This window comes from Lepeophtheirus salmonis, chromosome 9 (genome assembly GCF_016086655.4).
Source record: "Lepeophtheirus salmonis chromosome 9, UVic_Lsal_1.4, whole genome shotgun sequence".
In the NCBI taxonomy this organism is placed as follows: domain Eukaryota; kingdom Metazoa; phylum Arthropoda; class Copepoda; order Siphonostomatoida; family Caligidae; genus Lepeophtheirus; species Lepeophtheirus salmonis.
The window spans coordinates 27437657-27465444 of NC_052139.2; the positions used below are offsets into that span (position 1 = coordinate 27437657).

Here is a 27788-nt window from a genome sequence, read left to right on the forward strand (position 1 = left end):
GCATGAAAATTTAATAATTAATGAAGGTTGAGGAATTGAAATTAATTCGTATTTCGATGAATTAAAGCATAAACAATGCGTTACAAAAAACAAAAAACAAATCTAAGCTCTCTAGCTTACATATAAGTCGAGAAAATGATACTTTAACTTGATATACGAATTTCCGTTCGCGCACTCCAAGAAGTTGGGTGTTTCCAGGACCACCGTCTACACCGTCAGCAAGTCCGAAACGTTTGAGAGGAAGAAGGGCTCTACCAAAGAGGCAAAACTGGACCTGGATGAGTTAAATAAATCAGTTCAGAGCAATCCCCTCAAGTCCATAAGGACCCATGCAAGAGAAAGTGGGTGGAAAGAGTCTTGTGAGGGTGAAGAGGCCACTTAAGACACCAGCAATGATAGAAATCTTCTCCTTTGCAAGACTCTTTTGTACTCCTATTTGTCACTTTTGGCCTCCTACAACCCTGATGCTAACTCATTCAACTACAACTTTAGTGTACATGTCGAGAAGAAGAACTACAGTATCCATCATCCAAACACAGAGTCCCTCAAAGCCACTTTCAGCTAGCACTGGGACGCCATAACCAAGGACTAGATCTGCAGAGAGTGACATGCCTTCTGCCACCCCCAGGAAGTCATCATTGCCACTAAGGGAGGCTACATTAATGATTAAGAGAGCTCAGACATACATCTTATTTTGTTGAAATTATATTGTTAATTAATAAATTTTATCTTGTTGAAGTTTCAAATTCTATGTGTTCCAATTTTAATGGACCACTCTTTATATAAATACATCCTCCGCCCCCCTTCTCAAAACAGGCAAGAATCCAAGCAATGATTTAATAACGTCTGTAGACGTAAAACACTATGAATTTTGTATATAAATATATATATGACACTATTAAACGGCGTAGGAACATAAATTAGTTAATTAATGAATAAAAAAAGTACAAATCACGCAAGTTTCTTTTGATTTGACACTCACACAACCTCTTCCCTAAGGATATGACAGATCCTTTCCTCTCTCAAAGAAATAAGCAACCAAGTAATGATTTAATTAGACATGAAACAATATATATTTTGTATATATATATATAGGTGACACGTCATCTCTCTTTAATAATGTATCTACTTAATTAAAATGCATTCAATTTTTACTCCTCGAAAGAGTATAGTAACCGGATTGAAGTGAACTCCACCCTCAATATCATATATTGTGTATAACATAACTAGAAGAGTTTCAAAATTCATCATTCACCATATTTTATAAGTATGTAATTAAAGGAATACAAACACTTGTAATAGTATATTTCCGGCCATCCATGACAATAAGAGAGCGTATTCTACGAGTCTGTTAAGTGGATGGAGAGCATTTTATTCCACAAATTATGTTAGTGATAGGACGATTAATCCGAATCGGAGAATCGAGTGTTTAAAAAAAAATGAAAATCCGGAAAATAATGTTTAATACACGATTCCGAATCTTATTTAACTATTTATTACTTTTCAAAGTTATAAAAAAAAAAGTTAATCCCACCCACCTACAATTTAAGGAATTGTTTCTATTTACTAGAAAATGTAATATTTGAACAAAAATTCAAAAAAATTAATATTTGAAATTTAATCTTCTGTGAATAACTAGGTCTTTTATAAATTTTTTTCTAAAAATTTAAAATTTTTGAAAATATTTATAATATAAAATTAAAAAAAAAAAAAAATTCAGTAAAAATTTGTTGAAATAAAAATTAAAAATCTCCAGTTGTTCTCAATAGAACAAATTTTTTAGGAAAAAGTTATATAAATTTTTTTTTCAAAAAACTTACATTAGAATTTTTTTTCAAATAAATGTTTATATAATTTGTTGAAACAAAATTAAAAATCTCCAGCTGTTCTCAATAGAATAAATTTTATTTCAAAAAATTATATAATTTTTTTCAAAAAAGTTTTTATATCATTTTTGAAATAAAATTTATTCTTTTAAGAACAGCTGGAGATTTTTGAATGTTTGTTTCAAAAAATTTTTTAATAAAACTTTTTTCAGAAAAATTTTATATTATAATTTTTTCAAAAAAAACTTTTTTTGAGAACAGCTGAGAATTTCTGTATTTTTTTCCAAAATATTTAATATTATGGAAAAAAATATTATTTTTTTGAACAGCTGTGGATTTAGAAAGTTTTTCTGCGACAAAATTAATTTTTTGTGAATAGCTGTGGATTTTGGAATCTTTTTCCAAATAAAAATCCAAGCCCCCCAATATAATCCTGTGGACACCCCAGATAGTAAAATGATATTTTATAACTATTATTTAAAATATTAAAGAATTGCCATCAGAATCGTGAATTTTTACTAGAATCACATCGGAATCGGTGTCAGATTTTTTTTGGCATCGTTCCATCACGACATTTTTTGTATGGTGTGTTAACACAAACACAATTTTGAACAAAGGTCAAGTAAAACGAGTTTTTTTTATTCATATACATTTGTAGATGTATAAAACATGACCAGCCAGTATGCTAATATAAAAGAAACCAAAAATGAACCTGGTCACCCTGACAATTCGAAGAATCTTTGGGAAGAGGACAGCTTCGCTGTCATTACGTTTGATTATATCAGCTGCAAGTGGACGTGAGAGGAAGGAAATCAACACAAGCTTCAATCAGTAGATAGACAGGACATATAGATAGAATTGCTCCCATGACAATACTCAATTCTAATCCCGAGTCCAATAAGGGCTTGCACTTATAATCATTGCTGTTAACACGGAGAATTTTGGGGATGCTACTAGTAAAGAAACTGAGAATCAAACCATGGTAGTAACCCTTACAATTTGAAAAATGTTTTGGAGTAGAGCAGCTTCGCTGTTATGACATTTCATTTGTCACAGCTTCACGCAGCTGTTACGAATGGGAGAAGGAAATAAATACCTTACTTAAATGTAAATTCTTAATTCTACTCAGAGTCCAACAACAAGGGCTTCCGCGAGATTATAATTGGGGGATTGTTTTTTTTTCTTTGAAAAAGTCAGAAAATTAGAAAAATTATTTTTTTGAATTTTTTTTTTGTATAAATCCACAGTTATTTACAAAATATTAAATTTTTTGGAAAAAAAAATTCAAAATCCGTAGCAATTCTCAAAAAATTTTAAAGACTCGAGGCTGCTTATAAAAAAATTAAATATTATATTTTTTGGAGAAAAATTCAAAAATCCATAGGAATTCAGAAAAAATAAAAAAATTTGGAAAAAATTTAGAAATCCAAAGCTATTCTCAAAAAATTAAATTTTTGGGGAAAAAAATTCAGAGCTGTTGCAAAAACTAAATTTCTTTGGAAAATAATTTCCAAAATTAAATTTCAAATTTTGTAAAATTAATTTTAAATACTAAATTTTATGGGAAAAATTTCAAAATCCATAGCTAATTCCAAAAAAAATTTTTTTTAACCATTTAATTAAATTTCAAATACTATATTTTCTAGTAAGGATAAAAAAATCCTTAATGTGGGGGGAGGGCTAAAGCCCCTCTAGCCTTCTGCCTGGGGCGCCCCTGAATAAGGACTTACCATTATAACTCCCAACGATAGAGTTACTTAGTTATTAATTAATAATGAGATGTTCTGTCTTCTAGACTTAAATAATAATGATAATAACTATTGTTTAAAATCTTTATTCGAATTTTTGGACTTTATAAGGCCCAGAGAAGGCCTTTCAAATAAAAGGAAAAATGTCTAAATACTTCATACATACTGACGCCCAATACAATTTCATGAATATTATTCAGTCAACTGTACAGAGTACGACAGGAAAATTTTCAGCGTCACTAAAATTAAGTTTTTTGCGCTAATTAAGGTTTCCGGTAACATCTCTAGCAAATTTTCCGATACTAGCATGGTTTTTCATGCTCATTTTTTTAATTTGATCAAAGGTGGACGAAAAAACAGTAACAATAATCTAAACGGCAAAGGGGTTCGGATCTTCTCGACGTGAATGTTGATCCAAAAAGAATTTCAGACATTGTTTTGAACTGCAGAAACGACAGATTTATAGCAGCATTACCTGAGGAACTCCATGGAGCCTTCAGGACAAAGTGTCTGGCCCAAACAATGCGCTTGGGAGCCGTGGCCTCTGATGGGAAGAAAATGGATCCCTTCTTCTTCAAGCCCAATGAGAAAATCGGGCTGAGGCCTATATAAGATCCTGAGGTGGAAAATCTTTCCCTGGCTAAAGGCTTGCTATTTCGAGAAAAACTATGTGTGAACCCAAGACGATGCCCCCAGCCATACGGCCTTGAATACACATAATTTATGCAAGGAGCACTTTGCTGACATCTGGCCCTCTTCCAGGCCTGATGCCAATCCCCTCAACTTCAGTGTGTAGAGCGTCTTAGAGAGCAAGGCTGGGAAGAAATCACACACAGAAATATGCAGGAGCTCAAGGCTAACATCAAGAAATAATGGGCCAACATGCCCGTCTATTATATTGTGGCAAACTCTGTAGAGGTTGAAGGAGGCCATCTTGAATAATTCTTGCCAAAATTGATTGCTAAAAGTTTTTTCAATAACATTTTCATGATACTTTTCAAATAATAAGTTATTAAGGTCTTGATTTTACTTCTTCATTGCGGAAAAGTTCCCTGTCGCACTCTGTAGGATTTAAACTAATCAAATTTATGGACTGAGTTGAGATATCTAAGAACCCTCATCATCCCTTTGAAATACATGAAATCGATCAAAATACTTAATTCTTTCTACTTTAAGGACAATTTGCGGCGGGGTAGCCAAAGGATTCATCAGTATAATTTGTAAATAAAAAAGGACACTGCAAATTCGTAGAAGAATACAACATAATATTCTGAGGTGGTCTAGATACGTACGTAACAAAAATAAATATTTATTTCTCTTTAGTAGAAAAAGTCTCAGTCCGGTCCAGTTCAGTCCTAATACTGGTAAAGTTAGGTCCTTGATGACTATACTTTCTTCTTTGCATAATCAGTTGTAGGCCAGTAACAATATTCAATAAATCGATTAATTGCTCCGATAAATTAAAATGAGCGATAACATTTTTCCGGCTACAATATATTCTATCTACACGGTTCATAGTAACTGGATATCAAAAGTTTTAAATCCAGTTTTAATATTTCTTGCCTAGAATCTTAAGAAGCTACATATTTGCGTATGACCTGTTGAGGCATCCGCTTTCAGTATTTTTTTTTTTTTTTTTGCAAAAAAGTCCTAATTTACAATTTTCCCTGTCTGCCTGAGCCTAATGCTTATTCTTTGATGAAGTTTACTCGGATTTGCATTCTTTTTATTTAGTGTTTAAATTGTATTGATTGTTTTTGGTCATGTTTGGTTAATTAATTTGGATATTTTAAATGTTTTCCAGATGGCCAGTGTTCTTTAAAAATTAAAGTTGATTGATCTTCGAAAGGCTGTTCTTGGAATATTATTGCTTATAATTTCCAGGGCAATTAATCGCATAGAAAAATGTGTAATCGTGACAGGCCTAATCAGTTCTAATACTGAGAGTCCCAAGGGCTGCACCGAATAAATATGGACTTGCACACCACAAATAATAATTAATTGAAAAATACAATATATGTGACGTGTCAACATAAAAGCAGGCAGGGATAAACAAGAAAAAATTGAGGAAAAGTGAAATATATTTTTCTCAAGCTAGTTTACTCCATAATAAAGGATCAATATATAATTGTTTAGAGACCTCTTATAACAGCAAAAGGTTATTTATGCCTATGGGGTTATTATAGCTAAGGTCTTAGAAGTAACATTCTTTTACAATTACAGAGAATCTACATATTCCTCTGCTTTACAAAGTATATTGTATTTAGGTCACAGCTAATAAAACTTCCACCAATCGAATCAAATATAAATAGTCAATATAATTACAAGAATAAAACATCAATTATTTTAGCTTAACGATCAATTTCTAGAGCAACTATGTTACCATTGGGTTTACAGGCCTGATATATAATGAAGGAATCTAATTTGTTTATTTATAGCATATATAGTAGGATGATTACGATAAGAAAGAGAGGGATTTTTACATTCTGGAGATAGATCTAATAGAGCATGATATGGACAATCTCCTACGGTCTGTCGAATATATCTCATAGAGATGACGTATGTATATTTTTCCATGTTGCTTTTATTAATAATGATCGTCTTGTTAAAATTATGACAAATATTAATAATATTGAATTGAATATATAAAGACAATGACTAAAATTGAATAAAACTTTTTTTTAAATTTTTTTTTTTTTTTTTGTAGAAAATGGATATTAGGATAATATGTAGGGATTTTTGTATGTAACTAATAAGGTAAGGTGGAGGCATTTGTAAGCAAAAATAATGATACGGTAAAACAAACAACACACACTGAAGGGATACTCTCCTCTGTAGGATGATAATGACACTCACACAAATATATAGAAAATAATTAAAAGTAAGTATAGCATATGTAATTAATTATTAATTTGATTTATAATTCAATTGATGAGGAGGATGTTTGATAGGAAAGAAGAAAGGAAATCATCGTTCATCCTTCCTTTCGACGACGTCAACATCAACCTCACAATCCTATGATTTATTATTATATTATTTTAAAATTATCAATGTTCTTCAAAACGTTTAGTAATTGCACAAAGTGTGTTGCAGATTTCTTCTTCAGTAGGGTTTGTGGATTTTCACAATAATGATTATAATTAGCGCTTTGTTTTCTTCACTTTATATTATTTTCAACAATTCTGAATCCTTATTTCTGGCACTAAAGTAAACGTATTAGTAGAGTAGAAATCCTCTAAAATAAACACACTTAATAATATATAATTAAATAGTTCTTCCTCATCTTTATTTTTTTCTTTCTTCTAATTAATTATTATTTATTGACTAGCTTTTTATATATTTATTTTCGTGTTCATCACTCAAAGTCACTAAGCACACACTATAGATAACGATCTGCGACTAGAAGAAGATTATGAAGAAAAACTCCCCAACTTCCTGGGTTTTTGCATTCCGTCGAACCGAAAGGAAACTATACTTTGAGTACATCTAATAATATGTATATAGTTCGGTGAAGATGAGCAGCAATGGGGAAGGAGATGATGATACAACAGCGAGACACTCTTTTCATTCAACTCTGGCAAGTTGAGAGAGAGAGATAGTTTTTGAGATTGGCATGCAAATGTTTGTTGAATATTATATGTTTAGTAGACGGATTTTTCATTACGAGTCGTGTGGTGTGGTTGAGTGCATAATATATGTATGTAGTCCTTGGATTGTTTTTAAAACAATACAAGCGGGAAAAAAAGACAAGTTTTCGAATGTCTAAAATCACACAGGAAAAAGAAAAGAAAAAGGTGAAAAACTTAGGACCTCATTTCATAATTGGATTTATATATATATATATATATAAAACGCAATCAAAGAAAAGCCACCATGAGCGAATATAATGACTATGACATCATCATACATAACAATATATCCGATTCACTCATCCATCGTCCAAAAAAAAATGAACTTTTTTTTAGAGATGACGGGATTTTTGTCATCTCGAAGGGATTTTAGAGGTTGGAGCGTTGAGCTTAAAGTAGGATCTCTTGTTACGAGCATGCGACTCTGCCTTTTCTTTGATTTCCTTCTTTTCCATAACAGATTTGTACGCATTGACTTTAGTTCTCCAAGCCCCGATTGGAAGGCGAGACGGAGCAGGTGAGGAAGATCGAGAGGTTTTGTTACTCGTACTCATAATAGTGTTGTTATTGTTATGATTAGAATCTAAGGCACTGTTAATGGCCTTTTCCTCTTCAACCCGCCAAGCTCCAACGGGAATCTTGGACGGGGTAATGGGACGAAGATTTGACTCAGACATATTACGAATTTCATCATTAAACTGCATCTCTCGTCGTTCTATATGAAGTTCCTCAATTTCTTCATAGGCCTCTTTGAGCTTCCTTTGTGTTTCTGTAAGTTCTTCTCGAAGCCAGTCGTTCTCATCCGTTATTCGACCCATTTCTAGGCGTAAAACGGATCGATCAGACTCTATACGTTGAAAATGTTCACTCAGTCCTATGAGAACACTGGACTCCTCTATTCCGATTTCTAATTTCTCTATAGAATCATTCACAGTTCGAAGACGTTGCTCAAGTGCCCTATCATTGTCATTCACTACACCGGTGTTTGTGTTCTTAACATTCTCAAATTCTTCTCTCAAAGGGCCCACTATGTTAAAATGATCGTCTCGTAAACTACGGAGACCATTACGGACTATTTTGGTCTCGTCCACGATTTTATCTTGAGTTAGGCTCGTCCCGCCTAATTCCGTGTTTTCGATCATTCTTATATTATTTCTCCTGCTTGTTGTGTAAGGATGTGTTAATGATGAGTTGGACTTGTTCACGGACACACTTACACACACTTTTTTTGCCAGAAAACTATTCTTCACTTCTATTTATTTAGATGAAAAGGAGTAAATGACACTTTTATAATATGGAACAATGTACCAATAATGAATCAATCCGGGTCCTCCCAGAATCTCATTCTACACTACACTGATAATTTTTTTTGGTTTCATGATTCACACGCTCCCTCAAAGATCGCACCCATCATCGTCGTTCCCTAGCAGTAGTTCTTTCCCCCAAAAACGAAGCGCGCTCAAAAATTCTTTAATCAAACAATTATTAAAGAAGACTTTTCAAGAGACGACTCTCAATGATGGTAGTAAGTAGTACTTTTCAGGGTCAAGACGTCGTCGTTCTCGAAGGTCAAGCTTACTATGTGCTAGATCACGTAAATAGGTCCAACACACACCTGAAACAAGAGAAATTAAAATACAGTTATACTACAAACATATTAAATTATGCATAATAGAGGCAGATTTACTTATAGGGAGGTTCAGAATGAAGAAATAACAGGATAATTATTAAAAAAATACGGTTTCGTAGAAGTTATTTGTTAATAATATCCACAATTAAAATAATTGCTAATCTTCAATAAACATCTGATGCAGTACTATTCGAACGTTCTATTAATGACTAATTATAAAATAACGTACAAGATAATATCATAAGAAATAGACAAGCCAGAGAGGAAATACTTTGGGGCTATTACTGACGTCACGCTTGTTTACCCAACATCACGTGTGACTACTATGTATACCGGGTGGTCCATCGAAATCTGAACACTCTCTTATTCAATAATTAATGAAGTTTGAGTGATTGAAATTAATTCATATTTCGATATATCAAAGTATAAACAATTAGTTACGAGACACAACAAACCTGAGCTCTCTAGCTTACATACAAATTCAAAAAAATGACACTTGAACGTGATCCACGAATTTCAATTCGCTCACGTTGGAGAGGAAAAACGGGAGTGGCAAAAAGCTCAAACTGGATCCGTAGGAGTTAAAGAAAATAGCTCATGCCAATCCCTACATTTCATGAGGGCCCAAGCAAGAAATCTCGGGGTTTCATACCAGACTGTCGAGACACCTATAAAAAGTTGGTGGACAGAGCCTTGTGAGGGTGGAGAGGCCAATTTTGACACAAGCAATGAAAGAAACCCCATCTTCTCCGTTACAAGACTCTTTTTCGACACTTTCGCCCCGATGCCAACCACCTCTACTACACCTTTTGGGAGCATGTCAAGGGGAAGGCCTGCCATACAAACATCGAGGCCCTCAAAGCCACTGTCAGCTAGCATTGGGATGCCATGACAAAGAAGTACATCCGTAGTTGGTGCCAGTCCTTCTGCCACAGCATAAAAGCCATTGATGCCGCCAAGGGCGGATTCATTAATGATTAAATTAGCTTAGACACACCTCTATGCATAGTATTAATTTTGTTGAAATATTATCGTTAATTAATAAATGATATCTTGTTGAAGTTTAAAATTCAAAGTGTTCAGATTTTATTGTACCACTCGGTATAAATCCAAAATAGTAGCATTTCCTCAAGAGAGTTAGAGCCCATTTTGTAGCGGCCTTCTATATACTCCCCAGTGCGACCATTATACTATAAGATGCGAGTCATTAATTACCGTGATTAAAAAGGAGTATTTACCGTTGTAAATTTATATATTTATTTAGGTATCACATATTAGGTACATATATAGAATAAGGAAGCTGGCCCATGAGGATTTGTACGCTTCTGATGCGTATGATGAGTCATACTTTACGCACTGCGTCAGTTTAAAAAAAAAAAGGAGGCAACGCATTCTGCAACAAGAAATTATAAGGGGCATACTATTGTTAATACATACATAAAATCTTAGTCAGGGCTACAAATTATATACATACATGATAGATTCAAACAAGTTCTCTAATAGGTAGTTTTTTTAAGCTTTACATACGAACAATGTTGTACATTCATAATATGATGGGATATTATTATATGCCACGGGTTTCAAACATTCATGATGAATCAAAGGTTGGAACAAACATATATACACACGGGACCTTACAAAGGCTACAAACAATTGAATAAGAAGTAGAGTCCTATAAAACAATAAAGTGATAACGAATACATGTATTGTGTACACAGTACATGTTAGAATTTTGTAGGGCCGAGTAGTTGCTACTCAAAAAATAAAAACAGCCTACGTGTAACGAGTATAAATAATGCAATGATTGAAATTCTATTACAGGGTTGATATATTTAAATAATATTAGATTTAACTTCTAATTATTCTAAACTAAAAATTGACAAATGTGAGCCGTCAACACTCAAGTAAGTTGGAACGACGTTCTCATAACTGAGTGTGATATTCTTGGATAAACTAGAGTGTATAATTTCTATCTATCTTTTGGGCGTGTAGCAAATATCGGTTAAAGTAGTTTATATTCATTTATTCACAATAAAAAAAATGATAAATTATAGTTAATAAAAGGACAAATCCGGCCCAATATAAGTATCTTAAATCTAATAAAGGATGTAAACTATACATAAAATTTTGGAGTATCTTAATCCATCCCACAAATTTGAATACTATGCCCATAATTGACACAAATATGTCGTTGAAATATTGGGCTGTATGATGTATATGTGAAGTGAAAAGATAACTTGGGATTCTCTCCTATTCTTCATTTTTGTATATCATTGTTTTTATATGAACGAACCACAAATGATAAGAATTCCGGTTCACAGTAATGTTCAAATGCCCACAGGTATATTAATTGTAAATAGGAAATTTAATAGAGAATTTTCATTGACGTCGCAATTCTTGTGGCTTAATATTTTTAGTAAATAAAATGAACACATTTGCCCAACACAGGCCTGTATTGAATATTACTAAATTAAGAAAAACGTGATTTTTATGGAATCAAGTAAGGACAACTTCAAACCAATTTGTGAATTGTTTAAATACTATAAATGGCTATATTTTCGATACAATATCAGGGGCGTCTGCAGGGTGTGGGCTGGAGGGGCTGTAGCTCCCCCAAAATTAAGATTTTTTCTTTTTAATAGAAAAAAAAAAAATTGAAATATTATATTTTTTGGAAAAAAAAATTAATACTTAGTTTAATTATCTGTGAATAACTCTGAATTTTTGATTTTTATTTCCGAAAAATCTAATTTTCGAAATTTTTTGTAAACAGCTCTGAATTTTTGAAATTTTTTGGTAACAGCTCTGAATTTCTTGGTACCAGCTCTGAATTTTTGAAATTTTTGGTACCAGCTTTGAATTTTTTTGTTAACAGCTCTGAATATTTGAAATTTTAAGTGAATAATCATGGATTTTTGGAATTTTTTTCCAAAAAATTAAATATTGCAATTTAAAAAAAAAAAAAAAATTAATTTAATAAAAACCTATCCCCTCCCAAAATCCTGCAGACGCCCTGAATATGTCCTCATGTACAAGCAATGGCAGTCTCGATACGCAGGTGAACAAATTAGAAGTTCTTGAAAATAAAGGCTATGTCTACACTGTCATGATGGCCAGTTGGAGCAAACATTCTTATCCAAGACTAGTCAATTTGGTCTTGTTTATTTCCTTCTCCCTTTTTTCAGCTGATTGTGGCTGATCTCCTCCAAAACTTGCCTCAAATTGTCCGGGTTACCTTGTTGATTTTCAGTTTCTTTTTTTTAATGTGACCATTTTACACAGGATTTTCATCACTGTATATTACGACCTATTAAACATGCTCAACCCACTGTTTTATTTATTATTTATGCAATATCTCGCAGAGCCCTTGAAAGTGCTGTAATCCTGATTTTTTTTTATTGCGGGTAGGAGCTTGGCTGGAGTGACTATGGAGGACTCAACATCCATAGACTAATAAATACTAATACTTATTGGTGCCTTGGTAATTACGACCTTGCTTGACGATGTACTGGGGGGTAACACCACTGATCTAGTTTTCCCTATGAAATTACTAGATTTGTACGACAAATGCTGTTTTGAATCGATTAGGGTCGAGAAAAGTAGGATTTTTGGAAGAAAAATATCTGATTCTCTCAACTGTAATATTTAATTGATTGTCCACGCTATATGGATAAGAATATATTATGATGTAATAACATATTTCTAATACATATTAGGGTCTGATTTATATATATATATAGACTAGAAATGACTAACAAAGTAGTCTCTATAGAAATACAATTATTTCAATTAACTTAATCTGCCTGGCCAGTCTTTTAATCTTCAAGAGATATATTTTTGATGGACAGTAAGGGTTTAAAAGTCATTTTATTTGTCAGCTCCATTTTGAAATGGAGGTTCAACGATACTTCTGAAAAGCACACAAAATATACAGTCTTACTTGTCGATGTTTCTGCCTTTTTCTCCTAATCAGTGTTTTCCTGAACATTGATTGCTTTAATTAAAATGAGCCCTCTTTCAGTTGTGAGCTTTTATTGAATTATAATCCCGTATTTGGGGAGATGAATTGGCTAACTACCAACTAATTTCAGGCCTTTTTTCACCTCTAAAATTTTGAAAGAACGCATTCCCAATAAGATTAAAATCCCCCACTTGGCAAAAGATGAGAGTTAATTCTTAATTGGGAGTATTTACTTAGTTAAAAGCAAGTAGTTTAATGTAATGAAACTACATGGTTTTTTTTTAATATAAATAAATACTAGCATTCTATTTTTTTTTTCATGCTTTGGAGTAGAATATTTTAGATTTAAGAGGCTCAGTGATCCATAATTAGCATGAAGCATGTCCTGCCAGTATGTAAAATTCAAGAAACCGAACGTGAACATGGTAAACCTGACAATTTGAAGAATGTTTGGGAGGAAAGTGGGTTAGCTATCATGAAGTTTTTATTAGATCAGCTGCAAGCACCCGTGAGAGGAATGAAATAAACACAAATTAGTACATGCACAAGTTATTAAATTTATACATTTGTTCCTTATTCAATCATTATTTATAAAAACTGGAGTCTAATACAATTTTGTCAGTCCTAGGACCTATCCTTATTGACCGTGTATGGTAACATCTGAAATGACGTATTTACTAACGATTTCAGTTCTGCTGTTGAATTTTTATCATAATCTCTTTCAAAGAGACAAGATACCTGAAGATTAAAGTACGAGATGCCTGGCTAGAACATATAATTCTTAAGTTTTGAATACTTATTGAATACTACATTCATAGTTGAAAAGAGCTGACTAATTACTAACTGATTTTGTGCATTTTTTTAAGGAGATAATATCTCAATATTGAGTAACTACGTGTGAGCACGCTCATAAATATATTAATACAATAAAGTTTTTTCTGTTCTACGTCGGACAATAACTCAGACTCATACCGTATACTATATACTTGTACAAAACAGGACCGTGTGCTTAATATACCCCCTACACAATATGTACAATTCAAGATACTAACAAGAAGAGAACGCTTAGAGGAGTACAGCAACGTAAGGAGTTATCATGGCGGAAGTGTCAACATTAAAATTTATTATCAATAATGATATAATTGTGGTCAGAGAAAAAAAAATTGAACAAAAACTACCAGGAATTATAATATATGTATATTTAATTGTCTTACATAAATAACAACATTTGGTTTACCTCTTTCTTGACTATGTAAAGCACTAGTGTTAGGGTCTGGTTTGAAAATCTTATCTAAGACCTTATAATTTTAGCCAGAGTCCCTTATTTCGGTATTATTTCAGGTAATTATATTTATTGTAACACACAACCTTTCGCCCCCCCCCACAAACAAAAAACCCCCGTAGAAATGGGCTCAAAATCATTTTTTCTTTCCTAATATGATGCACACGTTCAATACCACATGATGGAATCGCCATGGATGATCATCCGCAACGCGCTCAGGAGAAATTATTCTCCTTAATTCAATGTGCGTTCGCGCTCAGGCGATTCCTAAAGAAAGAAATATATTTTATGTATATGGATTTCCCCAAAATATTCCTAGATCAGATGGAGTGAATATAATACCATAATGTTTACTTATACTTCATCAGTGCCAAAATGCTGCAAAATCCATTTGAGGATTCATTAATATGACTGTATTATTATTTTCTGAGATAATAAAATACGTATATCCTAAATATCAGGGTGCATTATACAGAGTGCAACCTGTATACACGCTAAATACTTTAGGCAAAACGCCTACAATAGTTTATTATTTGATACTACAGGCGTGCGCGTCTAAAACTGAACACTTCTTTAAATTTTACACCATGCACATATTCGTGATTTTATAGAGTTCAAACCGGTTTATACTTCGAGGCAAGGGTCTAAACTAGTTATAAACTAAACTCCAGCAAAATTTAAATAGCAACAGTGAAATAACAGCCGATAATATGGAGAGACTGGAGAGACGTCGAGTCGCAATTTTGGAACTTACCGCGCGGGGTAAAACTCCCACTGAAATTGCCAAGGTTCTGAACTGCCGCCGCACTACCGTTCAAGGCGTGGTAGCCAAAGTAACTCCTCCTGAGGTGACCAATAGATCTAAGTCAAGGCCTCGAAGGTCAGACGAAATGGTTGCTGCCGTGAAAAAGTATGTCGAGGACAAGAGAGGTAACGTCACCGTCAGCGGCCTCTCCAGGGAGTTAACGTCAGCAGAAGGACCATGGACCAGCTGGTTAAGAAAGATCTTGGTCTTAAGGTCTACAAGAGAACCCCTCGTCAAGCCCTCAAGCCTGTAGACAAGGAAACACTTCAAATCGGGTCTCCAGCCTTCTTCGATCGGTATTCTTGGCCGCCTCACTCGCCTGAGTGTTTGGGCGTCTAAAGGGGATGCAGTCGGGAGTCCAATACAAGTCCAAGGACCAGCTGAAGTCTGCCTTCAAGAATGCCTGAGCCAACCTCGACCAGAGCTTCATCGCCAAGGCATACAGCAAGTTCCGGTCCAGGCTGGAGTTGGTAGTGGAGAACATGGGCGATCATATGGAATAGACATGTGTCAAAGACTCTCATCTTTTGTGTTAAATAAATTAATTCGTCGACCACTTAAAAAATTACAGAATTATTTAACTATTTTTAAAAATTTCAGAGTGTTCAGTTTTAGACGCGCATACATGTATGATCATTTCATTTTGATCTTAGTATTGTTGTAGATGTGGGCCATCAAATTAAATAAGATTATGTACCAATCTTTCATCAAAATTAAGAAAAATAGTAATTTGCCTCTAGCGTTGTTACTTTTACTATATCTCGCAACCTTTCCTCCGTAAATTAAAAGAAAGAAAGGACCAAAATTAGTTGGTAAAAACATAGTATCGTGACTCATTGCAAGATATTATTTTTAAATGTTTCTTTAATTGGTCAGATAGAGTTCCACCGGTTATATATAAGTAAACATTATAGTATTCAATTTACTCAATCTTACTGAAGAATTGTCTTTGAAGTCCATATACGTGCGTACATTGAGTTCAAGAGTACATTTCTCCCAAGCGCGTGGTCTCAATATATAGTGCGATTTTTTCCAATCTTAATCTATGGAAAAATTTTCTCTTCTATCCGCCTTATTTATGATTTATACGTATTTGATTTATGCAACACACTTTACTTTATATGACCTCTTTTTACGTCGAGGTTTCCAGTTTTACAAACACAACTGACGTTATTAACATCCCCACTGCAATGAAAAATGTCAAAAATCTTATTTTCTCACTAAAAAATGTCTAAAATCATCATTACTGATGTACATGAATATATATTCTTTTAGAGGCTATATACTTTCTGTCAAAAAAGTACTGTACATTATAAATTTAAAATGCCTGCGCTGAAGAGATTTAAGGTGGGTCTATGATTATGACATCCAAACAAACCAACAATCATCAGAATGGAGGTAGAAAAACGAGCCAAAATCGAAAAACAACAACTCTGGAGTCGATCAAAGGTCAAGGTGATGATCATTGTTTGTTCCACCAAAGGGACAACCGGTCAATAAGGAGTACTATTTTTGGGTACTAAGGTGAGAAAACCCACAAAATTTAAATTTCAGTTAATAGCTATGTTTTTTTTTTGAATTTTTCTCCAATAAATGTAATATTTGAACTATAATTTTTGATTCTTGTTTCAAAAAATGTAAATTTCTTTGAACTGTTGATTTTTGAAATTTTTCCAGAACAGCTTTGAATTTTAAATTTTTTTTTCTAAAAATTTAATATTTGAAATATGTTATGTTTTGTGAATAAGTGTGAATTTTCGACTTTTTTTTTTTTAAATAAGTTATTTTCGATACAATTTAGTTTTTTGTGAATGGCTGTGGATTTTTGAACCTAAAAAAATTTTGTCAACAAAAATTGACTGGTCAAATGTAATCGTTGATTTTTTTTTTTTTTTTTTTTACTTTAAATTTCCCCCCCCCTCATCCGCCCCAAAATAAATGTATGTATATAATCTTGCAGACACCCCTCAAACCACTAAGATATCGGTCCATATCAGTCTAGAAAAATAACTCAACACCGAACCGAAAAAAAAAACCTAAGATCGGTTATGGAGCGAGTCTCAACACTAGTAGGTACTATTATAACCTATCATTTGTTGTTTCTTTATTTGGTTATTTCCTTAAATGGTGATTGGATTTAAAAAATATATATCTCTCTACTCTGTGGATAAGTCGATTTCAAGGTTTAATATTTGCTTTAGAGCCCTTTATATTTATATATCAATTTCTTTTATGGTAAAAATTTTTAAAATATATAAATAGCATATTTATATATACATAAAATTTATAAATGAAAAACATTAACACAATAATATATAACGAGATATAGTAATCCAAAACCCATTCTCCGCTCCCTTAAATGATTCCTCATGCATGACCTTAAAATCTGCGAAATCTAATAATTCAATAATAGACTTCCGTGAAGAAGAAACAAAAAAAAACACACAGCACACATCTTTGTTAGTCCACAAGGTTTAAAAAATAATATAAGTAGTAGTGATGGGACGATTAATCGGGGCCGGGTTTGACATCGGGGAAAATAATATTTAATTTGCAATTCTAATTCTTATTAATTACTGGAGTTTAACAACTCTTCTAATTTCTGAAAAAGAAAATTATGAAAATTTCAAAAATATATTGGTATTCAGAAATAAGTTTTTCTTTTTTTCAAAAATTTGAATAATTAAATTATATTTAAAAAATTATTTTTTATCAAAATTTAATTTTTGAACTTTTTTTTTTGCCAAAATTTTTTAATTTAGTCGGAATAATTATGTATTTTGGATTTTTTTCCCCCAAAAAGTTTAATATTTGTAATGTTTTACTAAAAAAGTTTATTTTTTTGTGAATAGCTGTGACATTTTGAACTTTTTTTTTTGTGAATAGTGGATTTTTGAAATATTTTTAAATATTAAATTGTCAATTTGAATTTTTTTTTTTTTTTCATAAAAATTTAATTTTTGAAATTTTCTTTCAAAAATAGTTAGTTTTTTTGTAAACAGCAGTGGATTATAGAAATTTTTTCCCAAAAACTTTAACTTTTTGTTAATAGCTGTGGATTTTTCGAAACTTTTTGTGACCAGCTGAGGATTTTTGAATTTTTTTTTGAACAACTGTGGATTTTAGGAATTTTTTTTCAAAATTTTTTAATTTTTGGTGTGTAGTTGTGGATTTTTGAAATATTTTTAAATATCAAATTGTCCATTTGAATTCTTCTTTCATAAAATTTATTATCTAATTTTTTTTTAAATTCCAAGAATCAAGCCCCCTAAATTATAATCCTGTGGACAGCCCTGATGGTATTTTTTAACTGTTATTTAAAATATGAAAGAATTGGAATTGGAAATTTATACTATATAGAAATGCATCGGAATTTGTATTTTTTTAAATCGTCTCATCACTAATAAGTAGTAGTCATCGAAAGTATTTTACAACACAATTTGGGCATTTTTGTACATTTAATAAAAAGGAAAGATGAATAACATCGAATTACCTCAAGACGCAATGTTTTGGGCAAGTGAAACAAGCCTAAAACGTAAATATACTCTCATTATAAGTTATATCCCACGGCAAATATTATTTATATGAAAAGACGGTCAAATCCAAGGCTATAACCTGTTTAAAAATATATAAAACACATATATATATATTAGGTATATGCCATAAATATATTACAAGCAGAATTTATGAATTGCAATGTTATGTGTATTTCCCTAAGATTGAAATAAAGGAACACACATAATTCTCGTCTGGAAAATAAAGTGTAGAAGATCAAATGTGTTAAATACTATTATAAAACACTTAGTGAATTGGAAATTTACACAAACAAACATGATCAATAATTACATGTACATAGAAATTGAGTTAACAATGTGAAAAACTACGTTTTCATCCAACTTATTAACACATATGGTACGTCAACATAAAAACAATATTGAACAAAAAAGAAAAACTTCCCAACTTGCATACAAAATAAAGGTCAATATTTTATAGACATATGTGTGGCGATAACATAAAAGCAAACTGGAACATAAGTTTTTTACTTCAATGAACAAGTGAAGAGGATTTTTTACTGAGTCAAATACAATATTAAAACACTGAAAAGCTGTCCAACAAGTTATTAATATGATGGATATTTGTTTCAATTTGTACATGAACATATTAATTAGAAGCTCAGTCCATTTTGATCGTTCGGGATTTGAACTTTAAATCAAATTTTGATATCATCAATATAATCCATTTCAGTTAATGAGGCTAGTTCTTGAACAGCGAATTCCTTTCTTCTTTGTTTTATTCTCGCAAAAACTCTTCTATGAAAATAATTTTCACGTCATGACGTCTCAGAATCTTTTATGATCAGTGTTAGTAAATATCTGATTTTTATCAAGTTCAATTAACCTTAAAAACTGCGGCTCTTAAAAACTTAATCACTTTTTTAAATTCATATAAATTATAGTAATCATATCAACAGATATATTTATCATACTGTCTCAATAATGAGAAAAAGTATCATAGCTTACTTTTATGTTATAGGCACACATATTTGAGTCTATTATAGGCTTACTATTTAAATTTCTGGAATGATTTAAGATATCCCAGAATTTTCGCTAGAGCTTTATTTGATTTAAAATACTTATATAGACCCTGAATCTATCAATTTCTTAGTCTTGTATTGTGACTATCGTTTTTAAATGTAATTTGTAGCATACTTAAAGTGTTCATAAGAATGATTTGTTGATAAATAATGACGAATATTCGTATAAGCTTTCTTTAGTGTTCAGGGCCCACATGTTTAGTTTATTGAAAAGAAAAGATCAGGGACTTAGATGATATAATAATAAGAAAAGATAGTAGTAAAGTTATATAGTTTTTTTGAACATATCAAACGATTTAATCTGTAATGAATTGAGTATATATATATATGTATCGGGTGGTACATTGAAATCTGAACTCTTACTAATTCAATAATTAATGAAGATTGAGTGATTGAAATTAAATTATATTTTGGCATATTAAAGCATAAAAAATTAGTCTCAAAAGATAACAAACCTGAACTCCCTAGCTTACGTACAAGTCGAGAAAATTACACTTGATAGAGGAATTTCTTTGTCTCCAAAACCACTGTCTATGTCGTCAGTAGGTCCGAAACATTAGAGAGGAAAAAGGACTATGTCAAAATGGTCAATTTGTACCCGGAGGAGTAAAAGAAAACACCCCAGACCAATTCCTCAAGTCCAAAGCTGTCCAGAGAGCGCTATCCAAAAAGTGAAAAGTGGATGGAAATAACCTAGTGGGGGAGGGGGAGCCCACTTTTCACACCTACAAGACATTTTTTGAACTACTATCTGACACTATTACCCCCCTACACCCCTGATGCCAACCCCCTCGACTACATCTTTTGGCTGCATGTCGAGGGGAGGGCTTGGAGTGTCCGTCATCCAAAAATCGAGGCCCTCAAGCCAGCACTGGACGCCATGGCAGAGGACAACATCCACAGTGAGTGCTCGGCCGCTAAGGGTGGCTACATTGATGATTAAGAGAGCTCAGACACACATCTAATTATATTATTAATTTTGTTAACATTCTATTGTTAATTAATAAATTATATCTGGTCAAAGTTTAAAATTCTGTACATGCCGTAATTTGTATAAGCAATTTGTACAATTTGCAGCCAATGATGATTAATTTTAAATGAAGGATTTACAGTACTTTCGATAAGGATAATGCAATATTTGAATATCCAATGAATTATCCATAATTGTTAATGGTATGATTTTAGACTCTTCAATGACGCGAATATCAGAATTCTGTAGCACATTATACGGTTCAAATCCCCAAAGTTATATTATACAATATAACCGTGTAATTTGAATAGATCAAAATGAAATGATAACTTATCACTGAATAGAAGATCATTAGAATTACTCATTTAGTAATCAAATAATCCATTTTAAGACGAATAAATTGTATCTTGTACAATTTGCTTAAGCAAGTCGCAACTTGCACAAACATCGCAACTTGTACACAATATATATATATATATATTAAAATTAAAGATTATATAACATATTTCGACAGCTACATTTATATCAATAGAGCATAATGCAGTAAGTTTTGTCGTAATATTACTAATTATTTTATGGAGTCCTTAGTTTTTATCATATACGTTATGCAAACAAAAAAAAGGGATTGTTTTGTGGTATATACAATACAACAACATCAATTTGGAAGAAACAAGCAGGTACTTCTGGAAAAGAAATATTTATATACAACCAAAAGTATAAAGAATTCAGTGCCTTATAGTGTAAAGTAAATGAAATATGTCCTAAAAAGCGGGAGTGGTTTTTTCTAGTTGATGATTTGAAAAAGTTTTTTTATTTATCAAAGCTGTTATAATTATAATTTAACTCTTGAAGACTGAATATCCAAGTATAGAGTAATAACAACTGTGTGTCCTCATGAAAGACGCAGATTAACAATGAGAGTTTGCTCAGGAAGTGTAAGTCCTCGTTGGACAAACTAAGAGTATAATTGGGGATATATATTGGAGTAATTCTTGCTTATATCCTTCTCCCCCCCTCTCCCCATCACAGCTGCTTGTAGATGATCAAATGAAAGGTCATGACAGTTAATTTTTACTCTAATGGGAGCAAGACTTATTGTACTTCTGAATTAAGACCCTTATTAATACCAGCTGCCTGTTATATGATTTGAGGGGAGAAAATGAATTGCTACTTAATAACCTTCCACATTTAAAATAGGAAAAATTAAAATTATATATAAATTCACATATATTTATTTTATCGTACGTTTTTAAAACAATTTAAAGTAAAGAGAGGTGGAGAATGCTTACTTCAGAGGGAGAAGTGAACACCCTCCAACGACCAATTGAATAATGAGCAAAAAAGAAGACAAGAGCGCCCACAACAACCTTTAACCTCTTCTAATTTAAAAAAAATAGTGTTTTCTTTACAGAAATGACATCCCTGGTTATATGTAAGTGTAAGTCCTTGGACTTGGAGTAGAGTTGAGGATCGACATGGGAATAATTACTACCTATATCATTGATAGATACCGAGTGGGATTTGTGTTTCTCATAGCCACTTCCCTATCGATCCTCCAGTCTACTCTGAGTACAACAAGGACTTATAACTCCACAACAAAACTTTAGTTACTTTTCGTCTTTCAGCTTCTAGTGGTTACTTTATATTTATATGTTCTCTCTTCAAGAGTAATTTTAACACCTTTGGAAAATAAAAAAATCATGTCAAAAAGAGGGCTACCTTACATTTTCATATTTTTTAAACCTATACTCACAGGATATTATAACACTTTTATGAGGTTATGTAAGACAGAATTGGATAGATCAATATAATATATTATGCACGATGAAATAAAAGCTTTTTAAAATACGGAAAATCCCTCAGAACTTTTTTTTATAAAAAAGGCCTCGGTGTTGGGATGACAAACACTGTATTCCTTCCCCTGGACATGCACACAAAAGGTGTAGTCAAGGGGGTTGGCGTCAGAGCTCTAGAGGGGCAAAAATAGTTCTAAAGAACTCAAAAGAGTTTTGCAACGGAGGGGATGGGTTCTTTTATTACTGGTTCCAAAGGTGAACTCTCCAACTTTGAGATCTCCTGCATGGGCCCTCATGAACTTGAAGAGATTGTCCTGGGCTGTTTTCTTTATCTCCTACGTATCCAGTTTAGCCTCTTTGACAGAGCCCTTCTTCCTCTCCAACATTTCGGACTTGCTAACGACGTAGACAGTGGTTCTGGTGACGCCCATTGTTTGGAGTACACGAATAGAAATTCGTCGATCACGTTCAAATGTCCTTTTCTCGACTTGTACCTAAGCTAGAGAGCTCAGATTCATCTTGTTTTGTATCTAATTTTGTATGCTTTAACGTTTCGAAATACCATTTAATTTAAATTGATCAACCTTCATTAATGAATGAATTAGTAAGTGTTCCAATTTCAATGGACCACCTTGTATGTATTATAAAATGCAACCAAGGGATAATCCCTTCTAAAATGATTTTTTTAAGCGACATATATGTACATGTTATGAATAGGATATACCAAATTAAAAAAAAATCACGTATCCATATATTGTTGTCGATATTGCAATTAAAATGAGAGATACAAGTACAACTTGGAGGGATGACAAAATATCTGTGAGTACATAGATGTTCCTTACATCTAAAACAACAAATGATGGATAAAAACGATATTATAACATAAATATAAAATAAAATGTGTTCAGTACAACTACGTAGATCGTTTCGTATACAAATGTAGGCTAAAGAGGAGTTATATAACAATAATAGACTTTAAAAAAACATTTGTTAATAACTGAGAAGTAAGTATGGACTAACATGGCTTATTATGCTATAAAAACAGCATATACATATACTTAATAAATACACATTTGAAGTAGTGATTATAAATGGAATTGGTTGTTATTTCAGATGGAGTCTCTGTCTTGACAACTTTTTATTAGAATAAAAATTCCTTTTCAGCAATAATATGTAGAAGGTGGGAGAAAGAAACAGTCCTTAGGGAAGATCTTCTTTTAAATATTATGAAGATTTTATATATTAACTATGTGGCTCCTCAAAATAATAGCAAACTAAACTGTTTTTTCTCAAGCTTGAGTGTAGATGAAAATCATTAATTTAAGTAGAGCCGAGTAGTTTGAAATTAAAAAAACCTACCTTTACTACTACCTTCTCCACCTGAAGAAATCAATCTACCCTATCCTTGGTATAAATTGTTTTAAAAAGGCATAATAAAATAAACACATTCGAATTTAAATATAATTATGATATTTTCACTGCACTAATCCTATTTTAAATGTAAATTTTATCCTCTTTAGAGCAGTAACTAATTTTCAACCCCCCAATAATATAACGGGCAGCTGATATTAACAAATGTCGTCTAAAATCAGGTGTACCATATGTCGCACTCTCGCCTTTTCTCGTACTCTTTTTGTCATTACAAACTACAAGTTTTTTTATCTTTCCTCTACAGAATAAATGATGTTTTCCAGATTTGCTTGCTTTGATTAATTAGGTATGAACTCTATTGTTATGCAGACAAAGTAACTTAGACATAATACCCACTGATTAGCTACTTAGTTCCTCTAAATAGCTTTTACAATCACAAAAACGGTTGTTGTTCACATGTGGATAGTAATGTATTACAAATTAAGGGATGTACCTAACTATAAATATAAGGGGTAGTATAAAGAAATCTATTATTTCTAATGGAATTAATGATTATATCCTTGGTAGTCGTAACAGTGCTTACATGAGGATCGGGCTCGACGATTTTCGTTATTTTATGAACATTTTCGACAATTGGTCTTCCAGAGTGTGGCGCATCTTTGACATCAAAATAACCGGAACGGGATCCACGAAACCAAAATTGCACGTGATTGGCTTTTACAATATCAGGACACTATTCATATTTTCAACCATTTGGCTTGCTGCATGTAAAATATGGCGTATTTTCTCTTCGTTGGTGTTCATCTTTGTGAAGACCGCTCAAACAATACTGTGTCAAACAATCACAATAGTGTCTGAAAAGTCTTTTTAGTGCGAAATCTTTTCTTCCTTACGCCTTATAGAGTAAACCGATCATATACAACGAATAGCTATCTTTTGGAAAATAATGGATTTTTTTTACTAGACCTATTATATCGATAATCCATGGAATATTCCATTATTGTAAAATCTGCATCACAAATCTACTGTCAATTCTTTATTACATTTTCTGTTTCCAACTTGCCCAAAATCGCAACTTGTACACATCGTATATATATTTATTTTTATTCATTACAAAGTACTTATTTTATTTGGAAAAACTAAAGAACTGTACTGTTAGCTTTTCCTATTGGACCCATTCAAGTCCCGGATCCTTTCTATCCAATAAATTAAAGATGCAACCCCTGAGCACAAAAATAAGCAAGAATAATTTATCACAATATTGAGTGAGGATTATAATAGTTTTTCTTCCACGAATATTATTCAATTTCTATTCACAAATGATTCATATTAACCCTTTGGTTGTACCGCACATTGCCCTTAAAGACACCAAATTGATAGTCACAATAAAATAATGAGACATGGATGGTTTTTATGCTTATATGGGCCATAGGGGACCCAATTTAAGTCTCTTAAATCAAATAAAGGTTCCAAACTATAGTTAAAAATTTTATGTATCATAATTCATCCCAGTATGTTAAATAATAAGCCTATATTTGACTCAAATATGTATATGAAATATTGGACTGTATATATATACATATATAACATCTACTGCGTCAATACATAAGCAAGCTGATGTGATCAAAATAGAATTTGGATTACCTACATAACCGACGAATAACCGTCGATTTCTATCAACACATGCTTTGAGTGTGACACATATTGCTCTAAACGTAGGCAAAATTGATCCTCACAGTAAAATGATGAAAATTGATAGATTGTATGTATTTGAAAATGGTCATATCTGGGTCAATATAAGTCTCTTTAAGCAAATAAAGGTTTCAAACTATAAGTAAAATTCTTCTATATCTACATGCATTCCAGTTATTTGAATACTAAGCATATGATTGACTTAAAAATATAGCGTTGAAATACTGGGCTGTAGCGTGTAAAATATCCGGAATCGAAATTTTCTACTTTAGTTCAAGATTGTTTTTATGTTAAAGGACGACGCATTTAGCAATCGCTCCTATTATTTTATATATTATGTACATAGTCCTTAATCTATCTAAAAATATCATAAACGATTCAAGGATTGATAATGAAGACAAATATTTAATTTGGAATAGATTAAAATGGAGGGATTATCATTTATATTTTTATTCATGATATCATATACATGGACTGAGTCAAGTATGGAGGTTATAAAAAGGACTTGGGCAATGCATACTATTTATATGAAATCCCCTCTTCAATCCTTCCTTTTATGAATTGAAGAAATAATAATTGCAAAAAACAGAGGGGGCTAGAGTTACTGGAAAAGGGTTCCTCCCTAGATTTATAAATATTTGTTCCACCATTAAACCCTTCAGAAATGCACTTCCCCAACTGCGAAAAAATACTTGTACGAATTTTGATTCCTAGATGGCGCACATATCACATTCAAATCTTCCAATCAGAGATTCTAATTATTAATACTCTACCCCTATTGGGTAATTAGCTTCATACTTACTAAAAGGATCTTAGGTTGGATGTAAATGACGTCACTGGTCCACTTTATGGGAGAGTCTGGAAAATAAAAGATGTACACAGAGAGAGAGTTCACTGGAAAACTATTCAATATAATACAAATAAGAGTTCATGACACAGGTCGAGGATTCGATGCAGTCGTAAGGGAAAAATTACTCCGCAAGTATCGAGAAAGAGATGTTCACTGCTCTCAATATGTTTTTTTAAATTTTAATTTTTTTCCCTCTCCTACACCGCGCGCCCACTTGCTTTGCTCCTTTACTACCCTAGTCTACGCAGTATAATATTTACTCCGAAAAAGAAACTTGAAGAGCAGGCGCTCTTTCTCTTCCACTCATACTTTTCTTTTCTCCCTTTATTTTTCCACTGCGAAAAAATAAGGGCGGATGACAAAAAGCAACTTATCGATCTCTTAACATATTACATAAACCTTATATTTATATGCTTTTGAGGCAGAAGTTTCTGCAAATAATTATGCCTCGTCCCCCCTACCCATTCACTCGCTGTAGATGATTTGAAAGCTTCTCTCTGGGACGACAGACGTCTATTAGAAAAGAAAAGAATCCTCAAAATAGAAAGCCTCTCTCCCCCCTTCTTCTTCATAAACCGGTTTTGGAATCAAATGGAAGAATAATCATCCCGGTTTTTAATTTGATTTATAGATCATTTTAACTCACGTCATAAATTGCATTAATATTAAATGAGACGCCATCTTTGGGGGCTCAAAGTTGATCGTTGTACTAGATAAAATGAACGAATTTACAATAAATCTTGATGTAACTCCATAAAATGTCTGTAATAATAAAAAAATGACTTAATCCCTGCATTGAATACTACTGTTGGGTCGGTCTAAAAAGACTGCCGTTCTGTCAATCCGGTCCTAATTAATTTTGGCGAGTCATAGTACCGGTCTTTGTTGCTCTTACTTTAGCCAAACGGACACTTTTAAATAAATAATATATTTGATGATTAATTATCGATGCTACAATACTATGTAATTATGATTCCCATTCATGATATTCCAATTTTAAAAGATAAATTGTTCAATTATTTGCCACGAATTACAATGATTGAGTGTTGATTACTAATTGATACATTACATTATAAAAATGCTTCAACTGTTAGTTTGAACCGCTATTAGGACCCTTGTCAGGGCAGCTGCAGGATTATATTCGGGGAGGGGGAGGGCTTGATTTTGGACTAGCTAGGATTGAAGAATATAACGACACAGAATAGAATTAATTATAGATAAACTGTGCTGTGGTCTCACACCTCCTACTTGAAACTTTAGATATCTTGTCTCTTCGAAAGAACTTATAATACAACTTGAACAGTTGAAATAACGTAGTAAGTAACTACGTCATTTTAGTGGTAAAATTTCCGTTCGACAAGATGACCGTTCAGCAATGTGTCCATTTGGCAAAGTGTCTCTTAAAGTGGTAATTCGAATATGTGCTCATTCGGGAAAAAGGATTTTGGACAACTGTCCTAATAACATTTTTTTAATGAATTTTAGGGTCCGATGTTCCATAAAACTAGGCCATGGAGAGATACACTTTTTTCTAATAGGTGGTAATGTTTAAGTCCTTTTATTTGTATGCCCCATTGTGGCATACAATGGTTCACTAATTTCCTCAATATTAACAAAAGAAGGGATTTTGTTCT

At 32.4% G+C, this 27788-nt stretch overlaps 1 protein-coding gene across 6 annotated transcripts; it reads right to left on the reverse strand.

Annotated features, from left to right (window-relative positions):
- Positions 1 to 6138: 6138 nt before the first annotated feature.
- Positions 6139 to 26417, reverse strand: LOC121123933 (kinesin light chain 1). 6 transcript variants are annotated; one of them, XM_040718999.2, is made up of 3 exons: positions 26107 to 26309; positions 8512 to 8818; positions 6139 to 8455 (listed from the first exon to the last, which is right to left on the reverse strand). In XM_040718999.2, exon 3 carries the CDS (start codon positions 8343 to 8345, stop codon positions 7557 to 7559), a length of 789 nt encoding a protein of 262 aa, XP_040574933.1. In that variant the 5' UTR covers positions 8346 to 8455; positions 8512 to 8818; positions 26107 to 26309; the 3' UTR covers positions 6139 to 7556. The 6 variants fall into 6 exon arrangements, with proteins under 6 accessions (XP_040574933.1, XP_040574932.1, XP_071746928.1 ...); XM_040718998.2 differs by adding an exon at positions 18375 to 18409 and having other exon boundaries at positions 6139 to 8818; XM_071890827.1 differs by lacking the exon at positions 26107 to 26309 and adding an exon at positions 9063 to 9185.
- Positions 26418 to 27788: the final 1371 nt, after the last annotated feature.

Coding starts and splice junctions, on each gene's coding strand:
- LOC121123933 (XM_040718995.2), bottom strand. CDS start 8,345: ATGATCGAAAACACGGAATTAGGCGGGACGAGCCTAACTCAAGATAAA.